This window comes from Pseudopipra pipra, chromosome 1 (assembly GCF_036250125.1).
Source record: "Pseudopipra pipra isolate bDixPip1 chromosome 1, bDixPip1.hap1, whole genome shotgun sequence".
NCBI lineage: Eukaryota > Metazoa > Chordata > Aves > Passeriformes > Pipridae > Pseudopipra > Pseudopipra pipra.
In genome coordinates, this window is record NC_087549.1 from 150,648,284 (window position 1) to 150,676,259 (window position 27,976).

Consider the following 27,976-nt stretch of genomic DNA (forward strand, 5'->3'; position numbering starts at 1 on the left):
GGCGGCACTTCCGGTCGGACATGACGCCACAGTGTCAACATGCAAGATGGCGGCGCATCACCGGCAGAACACGGCGGGGCGCCGGAAAGTGCAGGTGAGGGCGCGGCGGGACCGCGGTGACTCCGGGGAGAGCCCGGCGCCTCGCGGGGCTGCGGTAGCTCCCGCGTGGTGTCAGGGCGTGGGGGTTTCCACGGCAGCGCCGCCGCCCCCTCTTTCACAGCAACGCTGCGGTGAGGGGAGGCACCGCCACACGCCCCCGGTGTCGCTCCCCCGCCTCGCTGGCCGCCGCGGAGGGGGCGAGTGACTGCCTGAGGCACCGCGGGCGATGAGCCGCTGCTCGCTGCCCGGCGGGGTCGGGACCCGCAGGAGGCAGAGCTGGACCAGCCCTGATCCAAAGCACAGCGGGAGGTGAAGTTGAAACCGAAAGAACTGTGACCCCCCACCCTCCCCGCAGCCCTGCCTCAGCTGTAACGTGAATTTCCAGCAGCGGCAGAGCTGCAGGTTCCTGCCGCTCGCTCGGCTGTGTCCCGCGCCGGGGGTTTCCCTCTAGAGCAGGGTGAGAACAGCTCCTCGGGTGTGCTTGCCTGTCTGGAACAGCAAACCCAAGGGTAAGGCAGGAGTGCCCAGGCTGGCAGGTCCGAAGGGAATTTACTGGAAAGATGGGCAAGATTATTAACAAGAGCTTGTAGTCTCAGGACAAGGGGGAGCGGGTTCGGTTTGAGCGAGAGTAGGTTTAAATTAGGTGTTAGAAGGAATTCTTTACTGTGTGGCTGGTGAGACACTGGAACAGGTTGCCCAGAGAAGCTGTAAATGCCCCATCCCTGAAGTGTTCAGGACCAGGTTGGGTGGGCAACCTGGTCTAGTGGAAGGTGTCCCTTCCCATGGCAGGGGGGCTGGTGCCAGATGATCTTTAAAGTTCCTTCCAACCCAAACCATTTTATGATCTGCTTTGCATCTTACCGCTACTTTGACTTCTGATTAGTATCTTGTTTCTGTTAAACACTGGCCATTTGCACACATGAGCAGGGAACAGGACTTTTTCTGTTTAGAATTCAAAATTTTGTTCTTCCCAGCTCCAAGCAGCATTTGCTGAAGGTTTGAAACCTTTGGCATAGGCAGCCTGGAAGGTGTAGAGCACACCTGAGAGAGAATTAGACTCAGAGGTGTGGGCTCGTGTAGGTAGGGGTACATTATTGTAGCCTTGGCAGAGACTGGAATTACCAATGTGTACAGTAAAAGTCATGAAAATGGTTTTATTTGATGGTCCTCAATGCTTTGCTGCTCATTTGTGCTGCTGCCAGCCCTTCAGGCATTTTTACAGCTTTCACTATGGAAAAGATTTAATGCTTTATCAATGTGCAAAGCTGCCCAGTGGCAAGTGCAAGTTTCAGCTGTATCTTTCCACTGTGATCAAATGAAATATTGATTAGGCTTGGAATAGCATTAAGATCCTTACAAACAGAGGTGGGTTTGGTTTTTGAACACACCTTTTCAGTTTTACCACGCAGAGGAAATGTGCACCTCTTTAGAGCCTTTAGTGTTTTCTGTGGTTAAGGGAAGCACTCAGTCAATACTGTATAAAGCATTCTCTTACTCTACCAGAAAATTCCTTGGACATTTTTTAAAATACAAAAAATCCAAAGCATAATATCCCTTTATTGACTTCATTGCCTCTGCCATAAACAAGTTTTTGCAGGTTGCACTTCTAAGGAAGGGGATTTTATTACACCTTGATATTTCTTTGATGTAGTCCTATTTATGAAGGAGTATTTCCCTGACAGCAGCATGCATCAAAGAGCATATTATTTCCTTTTTTACTACTACATTTGTTTTCTAAGCATTACTTAGCTCAAAAGCTTGTTTTTACAGGTGGTTTTGTGCTGGTTTATGATGTCTTCTTTTCTGTTCTCATTGTGTTACATGACTGTTTTTTTTTTTCCACTTCATGTACTGCTATAGTGATCTGTGGTCTTAACTGGTGCACCAGAAGTCTAGATCTGCAGTTTTTTGGTTATATGTTTTCCAAAGAAGCTGTGAATGCCCCATCCCTGGAAGTGTTCAAGGCCAGGTTCGATGGATCTTGGAGCAACCTGATTTAGTGGAATGTGTCCCTGCCCATGGCAGGGGGTAAGAACAAGATGATCTTTAAGGTCTCTTCCAACCCAAACCAATCCATGATAAACATTTATAAAGCCTTGAGCAGAAGCTGTTGGGTTTTTCTTGCCCTCTTATTATTTCACCTGCTCGATCAGAGACAGGATTTTTTTCATGTAGTTGAATTTTAAGTGGCTGTTTTATCCATCAGCTGCTACTGGAAATATAAAACCACTCACAATTTATTTTGCTTCCCAGTGGCTGAGCATTTAGGATGCTGCTACGTGTAACTTTTCAGGGAGAGGCAGACAGAGGGAGAAATTTGTCCTAATCATATGAGACTATGAGAACCTTTTTCAAAAAACACCTCTCGGGTATGAAAGTACTTGATTACTTACATGAAGTTTATGGAAATCAGAACTATTAATATCTTGGATGCACTAGTTTTACTGGTAAGCAAAACCATCCAAAATAGTCAGTTTAGGGTGTTTCTGCATATGTTACTAAGGATTTAATCAGACTAGATGCTTTAGGCCTCAAAATAAATTCTGTGCATAGAAAAAGGAAAGAAGTTGAATTATTTAAATGGAAGCCAGGCATTTGAAATGTCCAGTGGCAGGTGTTTCTTAAGCGTAGCTTGGCATGTCTGAAGGCTGCAGGAATGAGGTTGTCTGATTTGGGAAGAGGATGAGGATGCAGAGGTGTGTCAGACACTGCTGTTGGCCATATGCTGTACTTTCAGATCTGTTCCTGGGAATTAAATCAAGATGAAGCCACTTCTCAGCAGGTGGCTTGAAGTAGCTGCCCTTAAGGGGTCGCGTTGTATCTGCTCTGCCAAACTTGCTCCCTGGCCAGAATAAACTTGCTCCCTGGCCACACTTGAAACATGTTAACAACATGTGGGAATTTTGCCATAACTGTTTTGGATTAGCATCCTTATAAAATTATTGAATTTTAAGTACTTTTTGTCTTTAAGTCTTGTACAGAATAAGGTGATCTCATGCCCCGTCCCTAGAATTGTTCAAGGCCAGGCTTGATGGGACCCTGAGCAACCTGGTCTAGTGGAAGGTATCCCTGCCCATGGCAGGGGAGTGGAGCAAGGTGAACTTTAAGGTCCCTTCTAACCCAAACCATTCTAGGATCTCATTGCACTGATTTGGTAATCTTTATGTGCTACTACTTCAACTTACTACATTTTATATGTGTTATTTTTAATATTTTATACATAATAAATATACAAATTATATTTATAAATTATATTTATTTCATATAAAATGCTTAAGCAAACAAATAGCCAGTAAGTTGATTACACTGTAAAAGGATAAAATGATTTTTTTAATGCCTTCCATTACTTTTATTCCAGAGCCTGGGGACCCTGATAAGAATTCAAATAATGTGTTCTTAATTAAAATCCATATTTTTAGGGATACATATGCTCTACCAAGATACTAAGGCAATAGATATTTCTTTTCTTGCTGCTTGACTGCTGGTTTTTCTCTCATTTTGAATGCGATTCCTGTCACATCTCATGGAATCCTCCAGTGATTTTGAAAATTTTCTTTTTTTTTTTTAATTGTTCACAATAGTATTTGTCTTGTGGAATTTATTTTTTTTCCACTTAAAACCAAGGGATGAGTGTCCTCAGAGCTCCACTGGTCAGTGTTTCCTCCACATGATGGTGTGGTGGTATTTTTAATAGTAGATTTTACCCATCTATGAAGGTAAAATCTGTTATAAGGCATGTCTTGTGACAAGGGTAACAAGGCTCCAGATCAGCTGATACACGCATCCAGGCAAGAAACACATTGTAGGTCCTACAAGAAATTCACTTGTCTTTATGTTCTGAAATGCATCTGTTGACAGAAGCTTTATCTCTGGAGCTCTTAGGTAGTCATTAAAATGATTAATCCTGATCCATTTAGGGTACTGAATCCCATAAACTCTTTATACTGAGAGCCCATCCCCTTTGTGATGTTTGTGCTGTGCTGCTGTGAAAGATTCTTGTTCATGGGGGAGTTTATAAAAGCTGCAGCAGAGTTGCTGTCAAAGGCCTGGGTCATTATTAAAATATCTCACATCCCAGGAATGCTCTCCCTCTCAGATGGTGGCAGTAAACCCCTGGTGATCTGTGTCACAGTCGGGGTTGTCTCTGGTTTGCCACTGACTCTGGGCACAGCAGTGATGGTGCTCCAGCCTGTCCTGCTTGGAACAAATGCCACTGGGTGCTCAGAGCTGTCACTTCCTGCTGACCTCCACAGCCCTTTCCAGGCAGGACACAGGACCTTATACACAGGGATAAAATGTGTGTGCTCCAGAGCAGAGGAGAATTTTATCACAGTAGTTTCTCCTCAGCCAAAATCTTACTGCTTTTATGTTCTTTACATATGCTTGTGTACACACGTACTTGAATATATACATTATATTTTGTATTTGTTTGTATACTCACCAGAGTTACTAACATTTCTTTCTATAATCAGTAACATTCAAAACCCAACCAGGCACTTTCTGACCTCCCCCCCACCAAATAAGAATGTAAATGAGAACACGTGGGTTATCAGCAACCTTCCTCTATTCTTCTTAGTGAATTTTTTTAGTTTAGTGGCCTTGGCAGGTGTGTCCACCATGCTTACACAAGTGTCAGCTCTTTTAAATCAAGTTGCTGTTGCTTTTATTGATCCTTTTTAAGTTCCCCGTGCATTTCAACAGATTTTGTGAATCCCTTAACTTTTCCCCTCTGTGTTAATATAGAATTAACGCATTTGAGTACAAGCCTGGATGCTTCTGATGTTATATCTCTCTTTCCAAAGGGTTCCTTGAGGTGTTCAGCAAATGTCTCCTGAGGTTATTTTTAGTTAAACCACATATGCCATGAGTCTTGTTCTGGTTTTATTAATATTCAAGATGTTTATTTCAGTCTCAATGACAGCTTTGCAAGAGTGAACCTTTTAACATTTTTTTTTCTGGATGAGAAAAATTCATTAAGCATTTTCAGTGTAAGAGTGGGCAATTGCTTGTATATCATTAGGCCTCCAATATGAGTTGGAGAGTCCATTTTTTGCCACAATCATCTTTTTCAATTCATACTTTCTTCAGGACAAGTGGTTTGCCTTGTCCTTGCCTGACTGCTCAAATCACAGTATTCATTTGAAATGTTGGTGTGGTATCCCATCAACTTGCCATCAACCACAAAGTAGGTTCCTTTCATCTTAATTTTCTCTACTTGTGTTTTTAGTATTAGAAATTTAAAAAAAAAAGAAAAATTACTTTAAGGAGCACATGCATAATTTGGATTAGAATCGCTTTTATCACTGAAAAATGGCAGTCACAGTTTCTTCCCGTGACAGGCAGACAGTGATCATTACTGATTCTTTATACAATAGGGATTTCTTTTCCTTTTTGCCCTTATTTCTTAAATTATTAAGACAGTTTATCAGGAAAACTAAGCTACCCCTTTCTGGATGGTAAATAAAACTTTGTAGAATTGTAAATCTGAGCAGAGACAAAAGTAACTGGTTGAATTCTGTGAACAGTAGCAGTTGCTGCTGGGGAATTTTATATCAAGCTTTTTTGTTGTATTGCTGTATTTTTTTTCCATCAAATCTGTCATGTATTTACAGGAAAAAAATGGAATAGTAAGAAATAAGATTTTAATCTTGTTTAATTCGGTTGTTACAGCACAGCTACCTTCTCCAGTTTGTCCCAAGAAGAAGGATGGTGTTGAGTTTGATGCTGAACTGGTGCTGAGATCCAGCATAGATGGACTTGCTAACCCTAAAACAATATAACTCCTCTCTTTGTCCCAGTTCTTTCAAAATAAAAACAATACTTGCCAAGAGATGTTTTACTTAATTCATGTGTGGAAGTTATTAAAAAGAATAAAGGGCTCTGCTTTGCTTGAACTCCTTTAAATTAAAAAGGTAACATTATTATGAGCAAAAAGCTCCTTAAAATGCTTGGATGACTAACATAGTGTGACAGTCTTATTTATGAGTGGAATCAAGAGCTCTGTATTACACCTGAAGATATAACAAATATGGGAGGTGACTGACAGAAGAGAAGCAAATTCAAAAATTGAAAATTTATCGAAATGTATCCTGCTAGCAGTTGCAAGAAGCAAGAGCTGAAGGGCCATGCTGACTTTGAGTCTGACACTGTATGTCAGCAAGAGATTGTTCTCCCTACTAACTAACATCAAATCTGATCTACTTTAAGTTTTGAATTACTTTAATTTGTGTCTTATCTGCTCGCACACAGTATTTTTAACTGAATATTTTCATTGGCTTGCCTCAAAGAGTTTGAAAGCAGCATGAGTTTGGTGGTCATTCCTTTGCCTTGTGTTTTGTATCATGTTAAACCTTGACTTTGTAAAATTCTTTTACTCCAGTAGTCTGTGTGCCTTCCAGCAGTATAGACGTGATATCCTCAAGCCCAGTTGAGGAGTTGCACATACATCTTGCTCTCTAAAAAAACCCAAAACCTTAGAAGTATTTGAAGTGTTTTAACATAAAGCTTTTATATGTGGTTAATGGTGTCTTCTCTCAGTAGTGTCTCCAAAGCTGTGTGTAGGTGGAGCACGGATAGCAAGAATGTTATGGATGAGTCTGGAATGGGTGAGAGCAGCTGAAAGTATTGGAAATTAGGACACAATCTAAAATTGTGAGGAAGAGCTGTGTCTCTGCAGGGACTGTGAGTGGCTGGCAGAATATGAGCAAGAAGTGTTTTAAGAGCATTGGTACATAAAATTAATAACTCTAGTGAAGGACTTGTGAAATGATAATGGAGAGTATTAAGGTAGAAGGATTCAGGAGGCTTTTAATTTTGATCCTCCTGTGTCGGTTTGTAGAGCTGCTGCAGCTCTTTCTCAAACAAAGTGGCACTGGACATGTGCTTTCTGGAAGCATCAGTTCTCTTACTGTGCTGCACAGGGACAGGATAATTCAGTTGAGGTGTTGCTCACAAACACCAAATGGACCTGTCATCTCTCATGGTACAGAATCTGAGATGCTGAAAAATATTTCTTCAGTGATAAGAACCACTCACTGAATAATTTAATTTGTTGGTTTTGTTTTGTGTAACTGAGATTTGATCTGGAAAACATTTTCTTTATACTACTGTAACAGTTATTGGAGTGAAAAATTGCTTTCAGATCCCTAGCCCAAGACAACGTGTAAGCATGTTCAAAACACTTGTACTTGTGTATCCAAATGATTCCGGCTCTGAGCAGATTTGATTATACCAAGCATGAAATTTTACCTTGTTCTGATTATAGTTTACAGAATATGGGAAGAGGCATAACTGGCAGCTTCCCCTCCTTTTCCCTAAGTGTGAGGGCTTTCCTCAGAGTAATGCATATAAACCCTGTGTAAACCCGGGGATCAGGAGAGCTGCAGCACAGTGTGAGTGGAGTAACTCTGAAGAAACTTCAGTGCCTTAGAACTGTGTTTACTGAACATAATAATGGAGAGTGCTGTGGCCTTTGCAGGGTCTCCTGAAATTTCCTTTTAGTGTTTCTGAACAAATCCACAAAATAACCTTTACACACAGTACTGTCAAACACAGAAGGAAAAAACCTAAAGGAGTCATTTATCTGAAAGAGCAGTAAAAATTTGAGCTTTCTATTATATTGGCAGATAGGTAGGTTTTAAAAAATTGGTTTAAAAATAATAACAGCTGAAATAGCTTGAATTTGTATCTGCAGTCTTTGAATGCTTTAATCCTTAGTGACTATATCCTCTCCCCTGTGTGAGAATGGGAAAGACTGTCATCCCAGCTATAGAAACTGTGGAACCTTCTTGGGAAGTGAGACACAAACACAGTGTGTTTTCTAAGAGCACCCACAATATACACATGAAGCAGGGAACTGAACTAAGAATTCTCTGGATCTAACTAAACTTGAGTTGTAATGATTAAATAATCCTTTGGGCTGCAGTTCTAGCACTGCTGCTATCTTCTCTGTGTCATTTCCCCATTAATATGGGAAATGACTGAGGTGGTGTTGGTAACTCTCAAACCTGCAGACTTAATGCTTGTAAAACTCTTGATATTTTCTACCCAAGACCCTCACAAAGATGAAATTAGATGTTTGGGTTTTGTGGCCAAGTCAACACCTTAATACCATAATTGGATTTGTGCAACTGTGTTCTAGGTCTCCTATGTGATTAGAGATGAGGTGGAGAAGTACAACCGGAACGGGGTAAATGCACTTCAGCTGGATCCAGCGTTGAACAGACTCTTCACAGCAGGCCGGGACTCCATCATAAGGATATGGAGTGTCAATCAGCACAAGGTCAGTCACGAGAGGCTTCCTATCTAAACCTTTCTTCCAAGGTAGGCAAGCTCTCCACAGGTCTACATCTGATACTGGTTTTTAACAGCTGCCAATTGTTATGATAGCAAAATAATTTCAACATTACTCATACTGTGGTACCTTACATAGCTGTTTAGTTCTGTCACAAAAAGGTTCTGGAACAGTGATTTCAAACAAGTCTGGGTAAGAGAACTTTAGGTCCATTTGAAGGTTGAATAAAATATTACAACAGGATATGATAGTCATAATCTTTTCCATTTGTGATGAGATTTTTATAAACTTTTTTTTCCTTAATTTACAGCAAGACCCTTATATAGCATCTATGGAACACCACACAGATTGGGTAAATGACATTGTGCTCTGCTGCAATGGTAAAACATGTAAGTACTTGAAAGTTTGAGAACTACAGCATTCAGAGACTGTATGGAGTAAATTGTCTGCTGCTTAAATTATTTTCCATCTTTTTTTTTTTTTTTTGCAAGTAAAATTAATTTGTGATGTATATTGTAAATTTGGTAAATAGTGTAAGCAGACATTTTAATGAAAATTGAAATGTGTATATAAACTGTTGTTTCAATCTTTTTTTGTAAAACAGAGTAGTATGAATATTCCCTAAAGTTATATGTAAGCCATTAAAATTTAGTCTTTATTCTTTCCAATTTAGTGATATCTGCTTCTTCAGATACTACTGTTAAAGTGTGGAATGCACATAAGGGATTTTGCATGTCAACACTAAGGACACATAAGGTGAAAAACATTTTCTGTAAATAATATGTGTGATCACTGCCATTCTTTCAATTATTAAGATGTAGACTTCAAATGGATGATGTTGTCAGTTCATGTTCTTGTATATATTTTATTGTAGGATTATGTGAAAGCGTTGGCATATGCAAAAGACAAGGAGCTGGTAGCATCTGCTGGGCTGGACAGACAGATATTCCTCTGGGATGTAAATACTCTAACAGCACTGACTGCCTCAAATAACACTGTAACAAGTAGGTACCTGGGGAGGGGAGGCTGATGCAACACATTTGATTGAGTAGCATAATCTGTGAGATCAATTGAAAACCATAGATGCCTCTTTCTGTCTGTACATAAAAAATGTGCAAGAAATTTTAAGGTGGTTTTAGTACATAATCAGTGCATTTGTTGTGTTATATAATAGCTGGAAATCTAGAGCAGCCAGCAGTCATGGCATTTACAATAGAGGACAAGTCTCTTTGAACTTTTTCTCCTGAAATGTGATGTACTGGTTTCTCTGAAACTTGATAGAGCTTTAGCTTGAGAAGCTTTTTGCTTCTCAACTAACCTGTCACAGAAATTTTCTCTTGGATTATGTCTGTATGTTTTTTGTGTATTATAATTTGGAGTTGGTTTTTTGTTTGTATAGATGCTGAAAAAAACATTGCAGTACAGCTCCTAAAGCAGGACTTACAGATTTATCAAATTTCTCTATCAGAACAATGAAGTTACTAGTTAAATTAGTTAAAAAAACATGCAGAGTAATACTAAGCACTGATAAGGATAAGACTGGTGAGATCTAACTCACTAGATACTGGAAGGCAAGAGGAAGCTGTCTGTAGATTCTACTCATCAGGGTTAACTCCTAATGTCACCATGATCTTTCAGGAAGTGATCTGTTCTGCTTCCCTCTCCCTGTAAAGGCGTTATAGTAAATTATGAGATCTTTCCTTATACAGCAATTCCAACACCACCTTCTTAGACTAGTCAGGGTAGAGCTGATTAAGTTTCTCTTCTGGGAAGTATCACACCAGTCTTCAGGTTCAGTTGGGTTTGATTGCTCCAGTGAATGGCATAGATCTGGGTCATGGGCATTCTGCTTTGTACTGGCTGTTTTACAATAGGTTTTTTTCAGAAAGAGGTCTCTGCTGCTTGTTGGGTAGGTTGGAAAAATTTTGTTCAAAGTGACTGATCTCTTTCATTTTCTACTTAATGTTTGATAGATGTTTTAACATAGCAGAATCTGATGGATGTGTTGGGAAAGAACAGAATCACACTGCCACTGTGGCACACTGCCACACTTAGGTTTTCTAAATAAGACTAGTTGCTGCCTCAGTCATAGGTTAGGAATAACTCAAAAAAAATCTGCAAACCTAAAATTTGGAAGTGGCACAACATACTCTTAAGAAATTTCAGGAATATGTGGTTCTGTAAGTAAGAGGCAGGCCTGTAGGGGGTTATTTGAATTACTGTATTTGGATGATTCTGAAACGTGTGTTAGTTTTATGGATTTGGTTGTTTCTGAAACCAAAGGTGCATCTGCTGGGCAGAACTGTGAGTTTGGCATTTGCTCTGTCTACGGGACTTTAATTCAAGTATAGCCTGATGCTGTCAAGTCTGAGTAGCCCAATGGAAGAGAGATGGCTTCTAGTGAGCTGTGTTGCCCTGCAGAATAGTGCTGGAATGGCACACAACTGGAGATACCTAAAGAGATTTACTTTATATTTCCCAGAAATATAAAATTATTATATTTATTTATTTACTTGTACTGAAAGAATTATTTTATAGCCAAACCTTGCTGATAACTGTAAGTTTTTCCATATTCTACTTGAACGTGGAGTTCTTGAAGGAAGAATTTATTTGTGAGCTGACGGGAAAACTCAGTTGTGAGATAATAAAAAAACCCCACAACATTTCTTGTGCACTACTACAGTGATACAGAACCTAAATGATTCAAGTAAATCAGAGATGAGGAGTACTGTGGAACCAATGCTTGTTTTTTGCCAAAGATCAAATGGAAGTGGAGACATTGCCTCTAAGATGACAGGGGTAAATTTGCATTTCTAGAGTTAGAACACAAATATTTCATGAGGGGGAGGAAAGGTAAGCAGAGGAGTTGTTTTTCTTTCTTTTTAGTGCTCTCAAATAGTAGTGTTTCTGTTGGGAAGAACACAGTAAATGTCCTCAAAGAAGCTGTTTTCCCAAGTCCTTTGAAACAGTATCATTTTTTTTTGAGAGTACAAACGAAGCTTGTTCTTGTACATTAATTTCCTATCTGATTGCCTGGAAGCAATGTACACAAGACAGCATTAAGAGGAAGCTTATTTTTAAAGAGTCTCTCAGTCAGCACAGCCATAACTCAAATTAAGTGGAGAGATTTTGCTTTTGACAAGTAGTCCCTTCCAGAAGAGGATAGAGTTGAGCTTTGCTTTTGTTATAGCATAAATTTTACTTCTGTACACTTAAGATTTTCTCTTCCATTCCTGGTATCCAGCTTTTGATAACTCTGTGTATCATCCTCTCCTGAATTATTATGATTGTTGAATAGTGTGCTAACCTCCAGGAGTCTTCAGTTCTGCAATTTGCCTTTAATTGTTCTCTGTGGACAGTGGAAGATTCTCACTTAATTTTGGCCATGGGTAATATATTTCATTTGACAGTTTACATTTGGATAGCCATAACTGGTGACTAAGAGGACCCTGAAGTAAAGCTGCATAATGCTTCACAGAATCGTAGAATTTCCTGAATTGGAAGGGACCCTCAAGGATCATCGAGTTCTGCCCCTGGCTCTGCACAGGACAAGCTCAGAAAATCATACTGTGTGTCTGACAGTGTTGTCCAAATGCTTCTTAAGCGCTGTCAGGCTTGGTGCCATGACCACTTCCCTGGGGAGCCTCTTCCAGTGTCCAACCACCCTCTGGGTAAAGAACCTCTTCCCAATATCCAGCCTAAACCTCCCCTGACACAAGTTCCTCCACTGTGACAAAAGGCAATATTATATTATGATATTAGGTTACAAATGCTGTGTTGGAAACTTAGCTCCATGACATACATAAATCATGTGAAGTTTCACATTTTTGCTGGCCATGCAGTTTGTTGCTATTCTCAGCCTTCTTGGCATACTGATCATATGGATTTTGAGGCTTAATGAAATGCTTGATTGTGCTCTCTAAATAGATGACTTTCATTTGCTGTGTCTGTGCTTTTCTCAGTTGAGGGACTGGTATTTTACTCTCTTCAAAAGTGGATTAGCCTAGATGGCACAGAATTCCTCAACTCTGATGGTAGGTGTGATGCTAAAGAGCTGCCATATGGTTTGCACAAACTCAGAGGCAGCATCCGTGCTCAAGTAACACATTGCAGCACTGCAGTGTAACTTCTCTGCATCTTTGCTGAACTAGGAGAAGAGCCTTTAATATAAAATGTAGAATTTTACTGCTACTTGGCTTGGGAAAAAAATCCAAATCCTGTGTGTTACAAGATCACATTGAAGTATCATACTCCAATAAAGTAGTTGAGCAAGAATAGCTTGATGGTCTTGGCACTGAATTTTGGTGTCAAAAGTGCACCAGGACTGTAATGACCATAAATCTGAGGGGTTATTTTCTTTTTCTGCACCAGTAAATTAAGAATTGGGCTGGAGTTTTCCTAGCAATATTCAGACGATAGTCTTTCTTTTTTTTAAAGCAACTCAATATATGGGTCAGTGGCACTATTTTCATGGATCAAAGGATATTAAAATACCAGTTTTGAGTTAATAAGTATGTGGGGTTTTTTTCGAATGACAGCATTAAAATTGAATATGTAATTTTTTTTTAAATAGCTTCTTCCCTGAGTGGGAACAAAGACTCAATCTACAGCCTTGCAATGAATCAAATGGGAACAGTTATTGTATCAGGGTCCACTGAAAAGGTAAGCAAAATTTGGTAAGGCTCATTCCACTTCAGTTCAAAGTGTAGTATAGAGAGACAATTTTATTCATTTTCAATGTCATGTCTATAGCAGCTTTTGTGGTTTTAATAGTGAGTGTAAACACTTTTTTTTTTAGTGGGAATGCAAGTGTAGGGTACAAATCCTGCCTCAGTCTGAGGATGTCACATATCCATAAAGCTTTCATACATGGGGGAACAATCAGATCATCTTGTGTAACCCTCTCTTTGTCAAAGATCATTACATTTCACCACAAGAGCTCTGATTTTTGTTGGCACATGACTCAGATGATTATATAAACTGAAGCAGTTGCTGCAGGTAGGAAACAAACAGTGCCAGCAATTTATGAGATCCCTGCAGGAGGTGGGAAATGAAGTGAGGTAATGAAGTTCAAGTGTCCCCAAGAGACAGCCCTAGTTCTTTGTTGTATAGGAAGCTGAAACATGCTTAGGTCCCTGTGAGTTGTTTTTTTACCTAATCTAACCTTGAGAGAATTTTATTTCCAAGACAGTGTAAAAATGAAAATAGGATACACCAATGAATCATCTGAGAAGTTTCTCAGAATCTTTTTCACCCACATCACACTATCCTGCTTCCTGTTGCTTCTATTCTTTTATTTCTTAAAAAGCCAGAAGAAGCCAGAATAAGTTCAATTAAAATCAAGAGAAGATCACATCTGATTACTAGACTTGCATAATGTCTGTCTTTTTCTAATATGTGGTTACAGTGATGTAATCTGTGTGTTTGGATTGATTCATTTGGAAAGCCTTAATTTCCGCAGAGGAAACGCATTGGTGGGAAGAATGGTATTAATTCCAGTTATCCAATGTCTGTTTCCATAGGTTCTAAGGGTGTGGGATCCAAGAACTTGTGCAAAACTAATGAAACTCAAAGGGCACACAGACAATGTGAAAGCTTTGTTGTTGAACAGAGATGGCACCCAGGTATGTGTTTAACCTGCGGCAAAGGCATTTTACAGAATGCAGAAGTGTCATTAGTCTTTTTTGATATAATTGTTTTATGTCGTAGATTACAGAAGGTAGCTTAACAAGTATTACAGATATTTAGTGATTAAGGGAGGGAAGCTGTTGGGTGGAGATTGTGTTTTATTACAGGTTCATCTAGGTATGGAGGGGGTTGTTTACATAAAATTGTGACTAGCCTTGTTATTTGCCAGTCTTTGTTTAGCACCATCTTAATGGAAAAATATGACCATAAGAATTATCAAAGCTTTTTATGGAAAAGACAGTATTTTAAAAGACTTAAATACCTGCTTGATTGAAGTGTGATGGTTGTTGCTCAGTGTCTTTCAGGCAGCTCTGATGGGACTATCCGCCTGTGGTCACTTGGGCAGCAGAGGTGCATAGCCACATATCGAGTCCATGATGAGGGTGTTTGGGCTCTGCAGGTCAATGAAGCCTTCACTCATGTTTATTCAGGAGGAAGAGACAGGAAGATTTACTGTACAGATTTACGAAATCCTGATATCCGTGTGCTTATCTGTGAAGAAAAAGCACCAGTTCTTAAGGTAATTGAGTTTAATTCAGAGAATCACAGGATGGCTGAGGCTGGAAGTGGCCTCTGGAGGTCTGTCCCCCCAACTCAAGGAGGGCCACCAGAGCTGATTGCCCAGCACCACATCCAGATGGCTTTTGAGTATTTTCAAGGGTGGAGAATTCACAATCTCTCTGGGCAACCTGTGCCAGTGCTACCTCACCCTCACAGTGTAAAAGGGTAGTTGCATGTTATCTAACAAAATAGTGGCTTGAGTGATGTAAGTTGATAGAAAGAATGTGCATTGGGTAACAAGCATTTACTGTGTCACATCTTAGTAGATTGGCTTTGTCTCCCATATTGCATCTGAAGCTGAATTGTCTGAAGAAGATAGATGCCTGGCAACTACTGAAAATATGCAAATTCAAGTACTTCAGACGTGAAAAGTTGGTTTTATCAGGCTCTAGTACAGTTTTAAGAAACTGAGCTGGCTTTGCCAAGGCTTTGTACAAAACCAGATTTTTCTTAGCAGCAACATATGTGCACAGGACTGTGTTAGAATCTGTTGTGTACTCAGGGGAACCAGGAGTTAAAGTTGATTGTGGGTTTTTTGAACACTGAAACTTGATGTGTTCTTGGAGAAAACTGCATGCGCAAGTCTGAGTCTTTCGAAGAGGCTGCTTTTTGGATTTTTTTGTTGTCTGTAACTAGATGACGTGACCCTGGAACCTGTAGTTGTTTAAGGAGGGTGCAATTGAAACAGATACCTACAGATACAAGCAGTCTGGCTTTCCTTGTGAGTGAACTCTGGCTGTGTTCAAATCCAATCTTGGATATACTAATTTAGTTCTGAAAAAGTAACAAGCTGGGAAATTGTAGTTCAAAATGGGAAATGAAAGCTGTGGTCAGCTGTACAGAGATCAGAAGGGGTCTATAATAACTTGGCTGTGGTCATTCATTACTGGCTGAAAAATGTAATGCCCAAGCCAAATGTATAAAGTTAATTAGTACAAAACTTCTTATGTTCTCGTTTTAACCATATGAGGTGTCTGAATGCAAAGTAGTTCAGAAAATACTGTGCTTATCAAACTATCCATTAGATAAGATTGCGTCTTGCTAGAAGCAACTTTAAATGCTGGGCTGTTTAGACACATTGCATCTACTCTTATCCGTGTCCCGAATTTATTTGTTGAATATTTGAAACAATTTCTCTGCATTTTCAGGTATTTCAGCTTAGTTTCTTTTCCTTTAAACTTTGTATTTCTGTAGTAAACTGAAAGTAGTGCTATTCCTCCTCCAAGTATGGGAGCCAGTCTACACAGAGCAATATTAATTATCAAAGGAAAACTAATTTAAGCATGACTGAAAGTTTCTGTGTTTCATTATTTAGATGGAACTTGATAGATCAGCTGATCCTCCTCCAGCACTTTGGGTTGCAACAACTAAATCCTCTGTGAATAAATGGGTAAGTGATATATTTTACAGTCTGTGATTTCAGTTAAGTAGTCTTGGGAATTGCAGTCTTGGTTTGGGAACTGTTTGGCTGTTGCTTGCAATTTGGCTGTGACTTGCTGTGATCTGTAAGGTTTCTTTATAAAAAAATCATAAAATGTTAATATTGAAATTGATCAAAAGGCATTAAGCTTTGAATTACTTCCTTTGCTCTCTATTTATGGTGCTTTTAGAAACAAATTATCTTTCTTGGAACTGAACAGTTAACATCTAAATAGCAGCATGAACTGACAGTTGTTACATATAAAAACAGAGTTTATAGATGATTATCAATGTGTCATTATTTTGTTTCTTTCTTTAGACTTTGAAGGGAATTCATAATTTTAGAGCATCAGGAGATTATGATAATGATTGTACCAATCCCATACCACCCCTGTGTACACAGCCTGACCAAGTTATAAAAGGTAAACAACTGTTTTTCAGAAGACCTTATAAAATATGGTACCATTAGCAGAAATGATACAACTTTAAGACTGACTCAGGTTTTTAGATACTTGATACTATGATTTGAACTAAAGCAAAGACAGTGTAGTTACTGTCTATCCAGTGTTAGTTACAGTTAAAATAGTGTTTACACCTTAGTGACATCCAATTCTTATATAAAAAAGTGAAATCAAAGAACAGTGCACATATCATGTTGCACAATGTAATGTGATATTAGAAAAAATAATGACTGTAGTGACCTTAATTCTTGTTTGTTTGGCAGGGGGTGCTAGTATTATTCAGTGCCACATTCTTAATGACAAGAGACACATATTAACCAAAGACACAAATAATAATGTGGCATACTGGGATGTCTTGAAGGTAAGTATATTATTTCAGATTAAGTTTCTACTGTTGATGATTAATTATTTTTTCCCTTTTATATATATATATATATTTATGTGTGTGAGATTCCTGTGAGTCTTCTTTCTGTGTCAAGACATTATACAAAGTGTGCCTTTTCAAAGGGGAGGGGGCATTTCTGAGCTTTTCTGTGTCTTTACCTGATGTGAGGCAGACACCTGCATTCACCTGGAATTCAGACCCTTGAATTTACAAATCACTCAGTGCTGTGCCCATTGCAGTAGTTGATCTGAATTTGCTAAATTTGAAACAAAAATTACTTACCACATAAATTACTGTTCAATTTTTTGGGAAATGTTTGAACCTTTAACTTTCATGTTTCTGGGCTGCAGTACTCCTGGAGAGATCAGAAGCCGTAATCATTCCACATGTATATGAAAGTCAAGTTAAAGATTTAGGTGTTGATATGGCTCAAAACTTGTATGTTTTTTTTTTGATGTATAGGCATGTAAAGTTGAAGACCTTGGGAAAGTAGACTTTGAAGAAGAAATTAAGAAGAGATTTAAAATGGTGTATGTGCCAAACTGGTTCTCAGTAGACTTGAAAACTGGGGTGAGATACAACTCCTAAATCTGTTTTTCTAATGACACATTTCATATACTGTTTGTTCACAAAGCTTTTAGATTGTTATAACTTTAGAAGAATGTTCATTGCTTAGCTGATGGGTTAGATTTATTTTCAAGTAAAACAGCAAATTTTACCCCTGTTCTTAATCTGAATAAGAGGTTTTTTTATTTTTTTTTCCCTCATGGTATGGTCCACCAATACCAATTATGAATTAATACAGTTTGGTAAACAGTGTGTGCTGCCATGCATTTAGAAATTCGTTGGTTTGTAATCCCACTTAAGTGTGATCAAAATTATAAATTTATAGACTTGTTTAATCCAAAACAACTATTACATTCCTCTCCCTGGTGGTCTTTTGCCAACAGATGTTGACAATTACTTTGGATGAAAGTGACTGCTTTGCAGCCTGGGTTTCAGCAAAGGATGCTGGATTTAGCAGTCCAGATGGTTCTGATCCAAAATGTAAGTTTTAAATAATATTTTTACTTCTAAATAATATTTTTACTTTTTTTAAAAAAAGCAGAAAAGTTCCAGTATGCATGTTTTGTTGTGTTCAAATGCCTGTGTCAGTAACTGGTTGGATTTTAGGGCTTATTTTCTTAACATCGAATTCTGCAGCGACTTCTGTAGTGACAGTGTTTGGTTTTTTCTGAAACATTTCTATCATGTTCAGGTTTTCTGTTTAACTTGGTTTCAAACCTTCAAGAAACAAAAGGGGAAGAGTAACTGTGACCTAATCTAGAGAATGTTACAGCACGAGAGTGATCCAACAGCAGGGATTCTAAAACCATCTTTTTCTGAAAGATTGTAACATAGAGCTCTGAGATTGTGATAAGCAGATTTCTGTGCCCATAAATAGCTGTAGATCAAATGTAGAATATTATGTTGCCAACATTTTTTCTGTAACTGAAGTTGCACTTCACTGTGTCTTGACAGTAAACCTTGGAGGGCTTCTGCTACAAGCACTTCTGGAGTATTGGCCTAGAACACATATCAATCCAATGGATGAAGAAGAAAATGAGATGAACCATGGTTAGTATTTTAGTATTTTCCTTTTTTAGGATTTGTCCATACTTTCTGTTTATTTATTTCTGTTTCTTGAACAGATACAACATATTTGTTCTCTTACCCCTGCCTCTATATGCATTGTAGACTAATGTCTTTTAGCCCTTTTAAATTCACTTTACACTAGAAAGTGTGTTGTACTTCTGAAAGCATCAGCAAAAATCTTAAGAACTCTGGTCTGTAAAAAAAGCAGGTGAATAGAAGAATTTAAATGATTCTGAAGTTACAGAAACATGATGCCTTGATGAAGAACAATTACTGGCACACTGAGGCTTGACTTAGAGAAGAAACAGCCTAGATAATGACAGCAAAGAGCAATAGTTCAGTTATTCAACATTAGCAAGTATTTTCTTGACATAATTCCAGTTTTCTTCTAGGTATTATGAACAAAATAAAAGAAAAGAAAGATTTATTTGAAAAAATACCTTTGGTATAATAATATGTGAAGTAGGTCTATAGAAAACCACCTTAGAATGGTGTTTTAAGGTAATAATGCTAATCCTAATCAGGCATGAGATGAAAAGCACAGCTATGTAAAATGTAAGATAGTGGCTGAATTTGGCAGAATAAAAGAGAATATGTAACTCCTAAGTTTGAAATCAATTCAAGCCAGATCAGAGTTGACTGAAAAGTCTGGTCTTTGGTGATTAAGAAATTACTTTCTATAGATAGATGATGCAATTAGGGAAACTGTACATTCAGCATATCTTGCCATTTTATGACAAAGATTGTGCCAAGAGTTAGTTACTTTCTTCTTTCAAAAATGATCTCCATGGAGGGTTACAGCACTTGGCAGACTCTTCTGGATTAAGTTGCTGATTCTCATACTGTTGTGTATTGGCAATCTACAGCTTAGAGCCAGACAAGATATGAGAAATACAAAATCAGTCTTCATTTCATTTCAAAATTAAAAAATGAAGAAACTGACACTGAGCAGTGACTTAAGATGAAGTTAGACACTGAAATTTTTGTAGAGAAAATATAAATAAACACACATAAATGTGTGTATATGTGCAGTGCTGTTCCTCTCAATTGGTAAGAGACGTGTTATAGTTTCAAACTCTAGGATTTTTCACTTGCTGTAACTTCAGTATCATGTTTGTCCCTTCTAATATGGATTTTTCTTTTTTTTGTTTCTTTGCTTAATACAACTTCTGACCTTTCTTTCACTACATATGTTTCTAGTTAGAAAGCTAAGGAATCATTGGTCTCATGAGACTGTGCCATCTAAATATATTGTGTTGCTTGAGTTCAACATCATGTTCAAATACAGTAACTAGATGCTGTAGTGTAATGGAGATGATTTTTCCCAAGTGCAGGTCAGGCATCTGAATTCTCCTACACTGTGTTTCAAGATGCCTGACTGACTGGAAGCTGCACTGTTCAGTAGGTGCATAAGTAATGCTGATTTTTCTTTAATCTTATCTTGTTCACTGATATGGAATCAGGTTCTTCAGTGTTTGAAGACCATCCTGCTGTAACTGGCTATAATAAATAGAATTTATAATGCAGGAACTTCAAGGAACTGTGAGTCTGAGCTTTCCTAGTACGCTGTTTTGACATCTGGCAAATCCAGGTAGAAGAGTAAAGCCAATATCCTTCAGAGTTCTGTACTGTCAGTGGAGAAGGGAAGAATAGTCTTGTCTCAGCAAGTCTCTTTAGTTGATTTCTAATATTAGGATTTGTCAAATTGAACAATACTTAGAATTCTATTAAGGAAATGGAAAAAAACTAGTAGTAGGGTTTTGCCTCCTGAGCTCTATTTCCCCTTTCTCAAAGGCTTTTGAAACAGGCCTTACACAAACCTTTTTTGATCTCATTACTCTATACTGTTCCTTCTTATATACTTGCTGCATGTTGGAAATGGGGATTTTCTTGTTTTATGTAAAGCATATGATTTTGTTAATTTATGAAATAAATTAGCTGTAGATGGAAAAGACATGTTTTGGTCTATGAATACCCAGTTTTAAGGCCTACTGCAATCTCACTGCTGTGATGGTTTCTTTTTCTAACAGTGAATGGTGAGCAGGAGAACAGAGTCCAGAAAGGAAATGGATACTTCCAAGTGCCACCACATACACCAGTTATTTTTGGTGAGGCTGGAGGACGCACTTTGTTCAGGTATAAAAACTCAAGAGTGTAAATTCAGTGACTGAACAATCACTTCTCTGCACAAGCAGGAACATTATCAAAATGCAGTGCTTCCATTCTGTACTGGACATTCAAGACATGCCCCTAACAGGCAAAATAAGCAGCTGTTGATGATAATTTGGCATTGTCCCAATGAGTATGTGAGTTTGAACATCAACAAGGTGTGGGGCTTTACAAAAGTAAGAGTTGTGTATAGTTCTTAGCTGTGTCTCATAGCTTTGAAATCACTGGGTGCCCTCTTTCTGCAAACTGATTAACTGAACTTTGGTTTAGAATAACAGTCTAGATTTACATTCTCATAGAACTACTTTTATGGGTATGCTGTGCTGGTCTTTGAGAAATAATGGCTCATCCCAGGAGATCCTGCTTACTAGAGAGTTGGTTTCTGCTCCCAGAATTACAGCCAATGATCCATTAGAAGGGCCTAAGCTGTAGCAGGTAGGAGCACAGGTTCTGTGTTGTAATGTTTATATTCTAATTACTCTCCTAGCTCTTCTCATTCTACATTGAAAAAGCCTACTTATGATATGTGATACATAAGAGACACTTTAATAGTGCTGCAAAACAGATACTGAGCTTTGAAACACTGTGAAGTATCTGATATTTACTGACATAGTGGATTTTAAATTTAAGGCATGAGAGATTTGGTTTTTTTTATTTTGTTTCCCAGGCTGAATAAGCCCAAAAATGATGTAACTGTCAGTCCATGAACTGGCCAGTAAAACAGGGAAAGCAATTCCAGCTTTGTAAACTGGCTTTTTTTTGCTGCAGTATCAATGTATTTAAATTGTACCTGAGGCTTAATCTTTGCCTCCATTCTATACTGGTGGATCTTAGCTCTTACACAGCTTCTTCTTAGGAGAACACTGGGAGGACCCCATTGAAGGGAGCAAGCCAGGCTTGTGGGACCTAAAAGAAGGTTTGCAGGACTCCAACAAAATACCTCACTGGAATTTATAAAATTTTATCTGGCTTTGTTTCATCGTTGTTTGTGCACATTTCTTAAAATTGCTTTCATTCTTTCTACTTGGTGAAGGCTTAGCAGATGCTTTAAATCAAAGCTCATTTATTTGATGCAGGAAAGAATTGCTTTATGCCAGCTGCCTTTCCCCTTCTCCTGAGAGTTTTGTTCTTCAACACACAAACATACACAATCCAGAGCAAAGTAGCTTTTTAAATTTTCTCTGTGTCATGGCCAGAGTTTCCTAGGATACTACTCCCTGTTTCTGCTCTGGGATCTGTTTTCCTACAGCTACCTCTTGTCTTTACAGGAAAGAAGTGATCACTTCCCCAGTAAGTTAGATGTTGCTAACAAAGTTCAAGCTCCCTGCCCATTAAAAGGGCAGGTCCTCTCCTGAAAGCTTTTCAGTGCAACTTAAAATGATTGTTTTCATTCACAAAGGTTATTTCTGTGTGTCTTAGGTTATTATGTCGGGATTCAGGTGGAGAAACTGAGTCTATGCTTCTTAATGAAACTGTGCCACAATGGGTAATTGACATCACTGTGGATGTAAGTGTTGTGTGCATAAGTGTTGCTTTTTTATGGTGGCTTTTTTTTAAGATGTACTACAAGTTTTTTTAATTGTGCAGTGTCTGAAATTACATTTTAAATTTATGCTCTGTTTGTATTCAAAATAAGTGGCCTCGAGGTCTGTATTCAAGACCCTTTGAGATTCATGATTTTTTTCATGTGTCCAGTTAATGTATTTTTGCTCACTTTTTTCAGACATAAAGTCTTAAAAAAAGAATTCAAAGCCCTGTGCATAATTGGTATCATTTCCAAGTGAGGAGCTCAGGAACAGAGAATACACATCATGTTGCTGCTGTCTTTTGATATATCTAATTGCTTCTGAAATAACTGATAATTTATATTCAAAAGCTCAATGATCTGTGCATCATCTAAATTGAAGTGTCTCAGGAGTATGAGTAATTTGGAAGTTGGCTGTGGTGGGGATGTTGATTAAGAATCTCTCATGGGTTTTTATAATTAGGAGCTGAATATACTTCACATACCAGCTGGTGGAAATAGTAGCTGACAACGTTTCATCCTAAATTAACACTTTCCAAATGTGTTTCCTTCTAGAAAAATATGCCCAAGTTCAATAAGATTCCCTTCTACCTCCAACCTCATTCATCATCAGGGGCAAAAACTCTAAAAAAGTAAGTAATCCATGTTTGAGTTCAATAAACTGCAGAAAGAGAACTGCATGCTAAAAAACCCCAACAACAACAACAAAGAAAACAAACAAGCAAACCCAAACCAAATAAACAAAAACAAAACAAAACAAACAAACAAAAAAAACCACTCCACCAAACTAATTCTCTGTTTTCTAGTCATTTAAGCAGCATTGCTCTGAAGCATTGAGTTATATCAAAATATTTGAAAGAACTAGAGGTTTCTTTTGGGTTTGGTGGGCAGTTGTTCAAGTTTATGCTAAGAAATGTCTAAGAACTAATTACTGAAATGAGACTGTCTTTTGTGATACTTAATCAGAAAACAGGAGGAACTAATGGATTGTTACTCTGTTCAGAACCACAGTTTTATGTTTCCTGTTGCTAACAGTAATGAATGGTAACTTGTTGAAAGGAAGAGGTACAAAACCTGACAGTAGGCAATGCAGGATAGTCTGCCAGTCACTATCCCAGCTGTAGCTGGGAGCTGTGTAGGTTAGAAATCAACAACTCTGATGTGACCTCAGTGTCATAGACAGTATTCTGCCATTTATATCCAGCAATTTTCAGTAGTTTACACAAATACCTAGTTTCTCTATATGTTTTACTGAGTTTTTCACGTCAGGGACTGTTTGAAGAGGAGTTTCACAGGCTTTTTGTGTCTTTTGTGGAAAAAGTGCTGCTGCTTATTACAGGAGAATGTCCTCTGGTTAATGTAGTGGGGTGAACAGCATTTTCTGGCTTAGCTCTCTAATTCTGTATCCTCTGACCTTCTACTAATGCCTTTCTATTGAAAGAATTAGGATAATGTGCAATACTCTTCATCTAAGCTTTGATTTTAATCTAATCCTTTGAATATCTCTACCACTTTCCTGAGTCCCTTTTTCTGTGAGACTCTTTGGATAAATAGCAGTTATGATCCTGGTATCCGGGATGATCCTGATAATTCACTATTAAACTTATAATATAAAGAGATTATCTGTGTACTTGCATAGTTTGCTACAAACTAAGGTATTGTGAGGGTGAGAAATTATATTTCTCAAGCTTTTTCCTTACAAAATTCTCTCACTTTATCTAGAGACCGACTGTCAGCAAGTGACATGCTTCAGGTGAGGAAAGTGATGGAACACGTGTATGAGAAAATCATAAACTTGGATAATGAGTCTCAGACAACCAGCTCTTCCAACAATGAAAAAACAGGAGAACAAGAAAAAGAGGAGGACATCGCTGTGCTAGCAGAGGAGAAGATTGAACTTCTGTGCCAGGACCAGGTAAGTTCCTTGGGTGTTTTAGCCTGTGATCAAACCCAATGTCTAGCAATGAATAGGTTGTGAATTTTTGAATCCTGAGCTTGAAATATGCTGTAGATTATCTGCTACCTTTAAAACTAAGGAAATGTTTCGACATCATGTTAACTTGGAGCTGACACAAGTTCAGACATTTGCAGATAGCCAGAACAAAGAATTGCTATAGTGAGCCTGTTTAATTTGGTCTGGCTAGTGGCTTTTGCAGGGTTACATACTAAACAAGTGGACTTAATACAATTGCAGAATTCTATTTGGTTTTTTGGGTTTTTTATAATGCTTGGAACTCTACATTTTTAGCAGCGTTCAAAATTTGTCAAAAATGATAAATTGCCTATCTAAGTGCATGAAGATTAAGTACTGGAGAGGTGGTTGTGATACAAAGTCACATGTTACATTGCTAAAACCTTTCAGGAATGCATCAGGTTTACTTGCTGGTTGAAAAATCTGAGCCTTTGCATGGTTCATCTGGGTACCAGTTCACCCATGGGAGTGTTTTATCTGGGAATTTCTGACAGTCTAGCAGATTCGTGGAGTAAAAGATGAATTTTTGCTGTTTTAGGTTTTGGATCCGAACATGGACCTTCGAACTGTAAAACACTTCATTTGGAAGAGCGGTGGGGACCTGACGCTTCACTATCGCCAGAAATCAACGTGAGGGGAGCACGGACCCAAGTGGTTCATTATTTACTTGACCATACTGTAGTGGTTCCAAGAGTAGTACTATAGAAGCCCACTGAACCCCTAAGGTAGATGAGACTGCTAATGACTCAGTATGGACGGGAAGTATGCATTTAATTGAAGTGACTAATAGATCTGTAATATAGAGGAAAAAAAATCCATATGACTTAAACTAAAGTCTGTCCTCCTCTCAGTCAGTGAGGTGGGAAGTCCCTGAGTGGTTCGTGTTGTGTGAGGTGTACAGAGAGTGGATGATAACCCAGTGCAGACTTTTGCTTCCTCCTTTTTGCTTTTGTTTTTTTTTTTCCAGAACATAATATAGTCATCTGCTCATGCTCGACATGAAACTGGTTTGGCCATATTAGTTGCTGTGTTCACAATGTAATTCAGAACTGCACAGAAGGTATTTTTAGTACATTCCATTCATAAAGTTCCAGCAATGATTTCCCACAGGTTACTCAAATATTTCTGCCACTAAAAGAAATTTGGAAAAGAAAAAAACCCAGAAAATACGTATTGTATTGTAATTCATACTTGAATGAATTGGCCCATTTAATTGTAAACCAAGGGTTAACTTTAGAATTGTTGTAATTGCTTTAGAGAGCTTTTGATGTGCAAGATAAGAACACTAGAAAAATATCAGAGCAGGGTGAGTCTAATGATGCTGTGCATCATTATAGAGTGAACATGCTTTGCAGCAACTTAGAGATTTTTTTTTTTAAATATATATAACTACTTCCTGCGCTGTGTCCTAGGTGTTCTAAAGACACACTAGTCTAATTTTTGGTAACTGTTCTCCAAAACTATGTGACATTTTGTTAAAACTTCAAACCATTCTGAATATAACTTAATATGTTTAATGTCAAACTTTAGAAACTTCTCTGCAGATTTCATGTTCATGAGATAAAAATACTGATTTTTCTTTTCTGAAGTTTTATATGCAGTTGTTCTTTTGTTATAGATTTATGCAGATATTGTTTTCCCTGCTATTTCTAAAAATCTGTGACTGTCATAGGCTCATGGTAATCTTTTATAGAGGTTTAACTTATTGGGGGGGAGGGGGGCAAAGGCATTTCAGCTTTTTGTGAGAAAATATGGGGATACCCCAGAAAACCATTTGTAGCCAGAACAAATTACAAATCCTCGTAGAGAAATGGTGTAGAAATGACTTTTGTCTGAAGCAGAAGCACAAGTGCCTTCAAGGGGCAGTATGTTATTGGAGTCTCTTCAAGAGACATAATGATCTTGCCCTTCCTGTATCTTGCTATCAAGGTTTAGGTTGAGGCCTAAAAAGAAGTCCCAATAAATTATATTACTGGGATTGTATTGGTCAAACAAAAGGTAAAATATTTTTCATTGTGTTTTATTTGAAAAAAATAGTCAAATCCTTCCCTTCTGCACTCTTAACCCATCAAAACAAACTCATTGCTTAGAGACAAACCATGGTTCAGAACTAAACTAGCATGTTTTCCCTGTCTTTTGAGGGTCAGTTTCAGTTTTTAATCCCCATTTCTGTGTGTGCTTAGTTACAACTGTGCTGTAACTGCACATTTTTAGCGCTACTTGTGAATTAAATGGTTAAACAGAACTGTAACTTCTATTGATAAATTGTCCTGACTTGTATTTATTAATAGCAAGGATCTATGCTTATTCCAATAGGCACTGTTTAAGTTTGGGTTTGTTTCCTCGTTGTCTTCCTGTCCTATTGTATACATTGGAGTTGGTCCCAGAAATTTTCTTTTAAACCAGCCAAGATTGTAATTTTTCTTCTTTTTTTTTTTTTTTTTTGTCCTTTCTAACCATCCTGAAACACAGTAACAGGAAAGATTGACAGAAGAGTCTGCAATGCCAGAAGGGTAAATGATGTTTCACAGTTGTATAGAATAAAAGGCTTTAGTTAAAATGTTTTCAAGTCGTTTTGTGTACCAGATTAATGATGCAATTTTGGATCTTTGATCTTTGCTATTGAATGTTACAAAGGGCTTCAGAGTCCTTCGAAGACTCAAATAATGGAATGGCTGAAGAAATGGCAGTGCCTTAGCAGAATCACATGATCATGTAATATGGTTGAATGTAGGAATTTAGGAGGTGTGCAGACCTCCAAGTGTGAGCTCTGAGCTCCTATTGAGTTGCCAAATGTGCTCAAGTCATGCTGCTCACCTGGGCAGTGCTGCTTTTGTACCATGAAAGTAGTTTGTGCTAACAAGTCACTGGTGCCAGCTGGTGCTGAGTTGTCTGGGTGTCGAAAGGTTGTATCCTTGTAAGAGGCACATGGGAAACCAAGGCTGGTTTTCCTGATGCTGAAAAAGCCAGGACAGGATACTCAACGCTTTTGCTGTGGGGACTGTCAGCTGGGCTGCTCTGGTGGAGAATGCAGTAATTCAGTGACCAAATGTCCTCCCAGAGACTCCCAGCATCTGACTTAGATGGAGTATAAAGTGAGAGGAGGGGTTTTTTTGCTACTCCTTTTTAATTTCTGTCATCTTTTCTGGACTTGTGCTGTCTGTAAGTCCTGAAGGCAAAAGCAGGAGAATTTTGAGTTCATATGAGACTCGCAGCTCCTGGGGACATTGTGAACAGAGAGAGTTCCAGTTTGCCAGAATCATAGAAGAGGCCACTGATTTGTAGAAGTTATTTTAATTTCCAAGTTCATAATGGGAAGGAGTTGCAAATCTAGTACTTAGTAGTGTAACCTGTCTCCTAGAAGAGCATTTAATTTGTCTATGACAGGCAATTTTTTATTTTCTTCAGGTGAGGAGGTGCTGAGAACAGAAGAGCTCAGCTCAGTACTTGGCAGCTGAAGTGCAAGTATCATTTTAGGAAGAGAACTACTTGAAGGATTTAGAATTAATTTTTAGAAAGGTTTAAAATATAGTCAAAACAAGCCCTAGACAGAGAGGTTGTGAAGTCACTCTGAGGTGAATTAGTGTGGAGACGCCAAGGAAGGGGAGAGAATGCATTTGCCAGAGGTGAAGGCACAAAGTGACTGTCACAGAGACCAGTGCATTACACCAAGGTATCATTTTTCATTTTGCAGAGGTCATGTTTGATTCAAACATCATCTTACGCTGTACATGTGCTGGTTGCTCCCGAACAGAGCTGGGTGAAGTCA

General features: G+C 38.3%; 1 protein-coding gene across 1 annotated transcript; it reads left to right on the top strand.

Annotated features, from left to right (window-relative positions):
• WDR48 (WD repeat domain 48) lies at positions 1-26,771 on the top strand. Its single transcript, XM_064638943.1, has 19 exons — positions 1-94; positions 8,240-8,380; positions 8,703-8,781; positions 9,066-9,148; positions 9,267-9,396; positions 12,966-13,054; positions 13,915-14,016; positions 14,376-14,600; positions 15,957-16,031; positions 16,380-16,482; positions 16,785-16,882; positions 17,369-17,476; positions 17,857-17,953; positions 18,428-18,523; positions 20,572-20,677; positions 22,130-22,217; positions 22,791-22,867; positions 23,958-24,150; positions 24,746-26,771. Exons 1-19 carry the CDS (start codon positions 47-49, stop codon positions 24,839-24,841), a joined length of 2,034 nt encoding a protein of 677 aa, XP_064495013.1. The 5' UTR covers positions 1-46; the 3' UTR covers positions 24,842-26,771.
• Positions 26,772-27,976: the final 1,205 nt, after the last annotated feature.